The sequence below is a fragment of the Euphorbia lathyris genome, chromosome 4 (assembly GCF_963576675.1).
Source record: "Euphorbia lathyris chromosome 4, ddEupLath1.1, whole genome shotgun sequence".
Lineage (NCBI taxonomy): Eukaryota > Viridiplantae > Streptophyta > Magnoliopsida > Malpighiales > Euphorbiaceae > Euphorbia > Euphorbia lathyris.
The window spans coordinates 59,119,983-59,124,220 of record NC_088913.1 but is presented as its reverse complement, the minus strand read 5'-3'; the positions used below and the strand labels follow the sequence as shown (position 1 = coordinate 59,124,220).

General features: G+C 34.8%; 1 protein-coding gene across 1 annotated transcript; it reads left to right on the top strand.

The window, feature by feature from the left end:
- Window positions 1-572: 572 nt before the first annotated feature.
- LOC136225781 (stemmadenine O-acetyltransferase-like) lies at window positions 573-2,797 on the top strand. Its single transcript, XM_066013895.1, has 2 exons — window positions 573-1,403; window positions 2,038-2,797. The coding sequence occupies exons 1-2, from the start codon at window positions 623-625 to the stop codon at window positions 2,574-2,576; spliced, it is 1,320 nt and encodes a 439-aa protein (XP_065869967.1). The 5' UTR covers window positions 573-622; the 3' UTR covers window positions 2,577-2,797.
- The last annotated feature ends 1,441 nt before the right edge of the window (window positions 2,798-4,238 follow it).

The window sequence follows — 4,238 nt, the reverse complement described above, 5'->3', positions numbered from 1 at the left end:
CAATTTCATCTCGCATTCTGTCACAAAGGACGAAGTGATTTTTCTCGCAATTGCATTTTAACGAAATAATTGTCACATTTGACCAAAGCACACATATTAAGGAAATGATTGATTTGTATTAAATTTATGCAACATGGACTAGAATACCCTCTATTTCTCTTCATTAATAATTATCATTTTTTGTGTCTCTCATTAAATTGAACCTCTCTCCATACATTGAAAACTTAAAATAGCAAAAAGTGTAATTAATATTAAGTTCATTAATAGGGGTAAAATAGAAAAAAGTTGCATTGGAAACTAAACCTGACAAATAATATGAAATGGAAAAATTTGATCAAAAGTGACAATTATTTTGAAATGGATGGAGTAAAAGGAAAAAATTAATTATCCTTATCAACTTGCCATTACTTTCAATCTTCACATATTAATTACAAGACGTTCACAATTATGGCTCCACATTACTTTTATAGTTCCTCCACAAAGTAATCAATGTATAAAATATAGTATTTCTATATAAAAAAATAAATTGTACAAAAAATTATATATATATATATATATATATACCATCTCAGATTTCTTGCAATTTCAAATAGATTATCAAGTGTTGACAAGAATAGCAAAAATGCAGGTCCAAATTCTTTCAAAAGAATACATAAAACCTTCATCTTCATCTGTTAATAGAAAACCTTATAAACTCTCTCTTTTTGATCAGCTTACACCTACAACATATTCACCAACTGCACTTTTCTACCCTAAGAATCATCAAAATTCAGACCCCAAATTAGCCCTAAACAACCTCAAAAAATCACTATCTGAAGCCCTCAATATCTTCTACCCTTTATCAGGAAGAATAATTAACAATTTCTACATTGATAATTTCAATGAAGGTGCTCTTTTTGTTGAAGCTCAAACTAACATTGGTATCTCTGATTTCCTCAAACACCATGAAATTGAAGATTTAAATATGTTCATTTCAAGCCAGCCTTTTAGTAAGGAAATTGATACTAACATTCCTCTACTTCAAGTTCAATTTACTTTGTTTGAATGTGGAGGGATATCAGTAGGCATGTCTGCTTCACACAAGCTCATTGATGGACCTACTGGGAGGGCTTTTTTTGGTAGCTGGGCTTGTATTTGCAGGGGGGATTTTAAGGGTATTATTTACCCGGATCTCGAACAAGCATCGGAGTATTTCCCGCCGAGAGTTTCTCTTCCGGAGAACCATTTAGCTTTGATGCAGAGCTTGTGGTTTACTGAGGCTAATTATGTAACGAGGAGGTTTGTGTTTAACAATAAAGGAACAGAAATTTTAAGAGCACAAGCTGAAGGCAAGATCTCAAGGGTTGCTACGCTGTCATGTTTCATTTGGAAATGTTGTATGAATGCTTCAAAGGCCTTATCAGGTATGCGTGTTAGATATCGGGTTTATGACATGTGCGTGTCGTGTTAATTATCGAATTAGTGTAAAAAGAGTTAATTCTAACTCAATCCAAAACAATTTATATCATAATCGTGTCAATCTAATTAGGCTAACGTCTCGTGTTCTTGGGCCACATGGAATAAGACTATGTCCCTATGTTAATGTTGACATATAAAAATATAGGAGAATATACAACTATTTATAAATATTTAATATCATTTTTGGTTTAACATGTTAACACTATATATCATGATGTTTTTTTTTTTTTTAAGATGAAATAACCATATATCATGTTGAATTTGTGTAATATGTTTACCAATTAACATATAATTTTACAATTTCTATTACATAGTAAGTTCAAGTCGTGTTTATTGATAATAATTATAATTTTATTATATTAATTAATAACAACATTAAAGAATATTATAATAATAATTTTGAACATTTATATAATTTATGTCATTTTTTAGTTAGCATTCAATCATAATCCAACTCAAAATTTTAATTGTTAATTTGGAGTATCACATTATCTACCAAACTAAATTTAAATACTAAAATTGCGTGTAGATTTTATCATATAATTGTACCGTATGTAATTTTGCTACCTCTATTACCAGGGTTAGTGAAGCCATCAATTTTGGTAGAGGCGGTGAATCTTCGACCAGTGACAAACCCGCCGATGTCAAATTCATCGACCGGAAACGTTTTCTGGTGGGCAACAGCAGTAGCAGATCCTAGTGACGAGGAGAAGACAGAGTTGAGTGAACTGATGAAGTTATTAAGTGAAAGTATAGCTTTGTATAAGAGTGATTATACACAGACTTTTCAAGGTCCAGATGGGTATGAAACGATGTCGGATTGTTGCAATCAGTTAGAGGATTTGTTTGCCAGTGAAAAACCAGACATATTTGCATTTACAACATGGTGTTATCTGGGTTTTAATAGGCTTAATTTTGGATGGGGAGAGCCTTTTTGGACCGGGGTTTTAGGGAAAGTTGGACCTTCTTTTAGGAATCTGACTATATTCATTGAAACTAAGGATAATAAAGGTATTGAGGCTTGGATTACGTTAGATCAACAAAGGATGTCTTTGCTAGAACATGATCCTCAATTCTTAGCATTTGCTTCTCCAAATCCTAGGATTTCAAGCCTTTAAATGTATTTACACCCGATCGAAGTTTACTCGGTACCTTTAAGTGAATTTTCTTTTAAATAAACTTTATAGTATGTAGTTCTTTTTTATTAATGTAATGTAAGCCCATCCCGGCTTGAATCCAAATTAAACTAGACCGTCAAAAAAAATATTTATCCTAATTAATTAAAGTTTATACTATATGATTGTTACTTATAAATGTATTGATATGGTTATGCAGTGCTTTATGATGTACAATGTAATAGTTTAAATTTGATCAATTGGTATTATTATTATTATTATTATTATTATTATTATTATTATTATTATTATTATTATCTAGCGTCTCACTTTTTATCAATCCCAACTTAATAAGTGAAATTCTATAATACATCGGAAATATATATATGCTTCTCAAAAATATTAATAATAAAACGATTGATATTAAAAGTTTTTAGGATATGATAAAGAATTGGGAAATCTTATCTTATTGTTTTCGGAAAAATGTAAATTTACTTTTATTGTATCAAACGGTGGAATTTTATTTGTAACGTTGTTAAATAAAATTAATTTTATCCATACTTAACATAAAATTTGAACGGGCTAATTAGACAATTATTCGTCTGTCCTTATGAGCGATCCCCAGCCGTTCAGCCACCGTCGGGGTCAACCACTCATCATTCCAGAAGTTCTTAGTGGATAACTTCCCCAACAACCACTGACAATTATCCCTTAGCAGCTTGTAAGCCCCTTTGCATGAACTCCATACCGAAGAGTTTGAGATCAGTCTAGGGAAACCCGAGGCGCTGATGAATCTGTTCCGCAGCAGAGAAAAGCCGAGCGATGAGCCAGTTAAGATACCCCAGGCCATTTTCCCTGACAGTGCCATGTTGAGTAACTCCAGTTTTTTCAGCCCTAGCCCACCATCATGTATTGGTTTCGTGCAAAGATCCCAAGCCGGTGTTACCAACTTCCTATTCGCTGTGGAACCCGAACAGACGAAGTTTTTTATTTGTCTTGTCAGCGACTTCAGCAGCAACTTCGGCCACTTATAAACAATGCAAGAGTGCACAATGGCGCTGTTAATAACCGAATTCACTAGTGTGATCCTACCTGCCATGGAGAGAGCGCTGCCTTGCCATTTAGCGAAAGAGTTTGCAATTTTATCCGCAAGTTGCTTCAAATGCAAGGTTTTGGGAGCTCCAGAAAACAGCGGCACACCCAGGTAATTAAACGGGAGCTGGCCAACCCGAATCCCAATCAAATCCGCAAGTCTACCACCTCGTCTGGCTGTGATGTGTTTCCCCAAAAAGATCTCAGATTTATTCCAGCTGACTCGCTGACCAGAGAGTTGCCCATACTGATCAAAGGTATCGGCAATTACCTTAACGTTGCTGATGGTTGCCTTGCAGAATAAGAGGATGTCGTCTGCGTATAGGAGATGCGTGGGTAGACTCGCAGTAGAAGTGTAAGACACCGGGACCAGCCTACCAGCTTCCCTTAGTTGAGAAAGCCTGCGGCTAAGGAACTCTTCAGCAAGGGCGAACAGAAGTGGTGATAACGGGTCACCCTGACGAACACCACGGGAGCATCCGAAATAACCATGAACTCCTGAAGGTGTTAAGATAGAGATACGAGCTGAGGATAGTATATTTAGGATCCAATCCCTGAACTGCAATGAGAAAC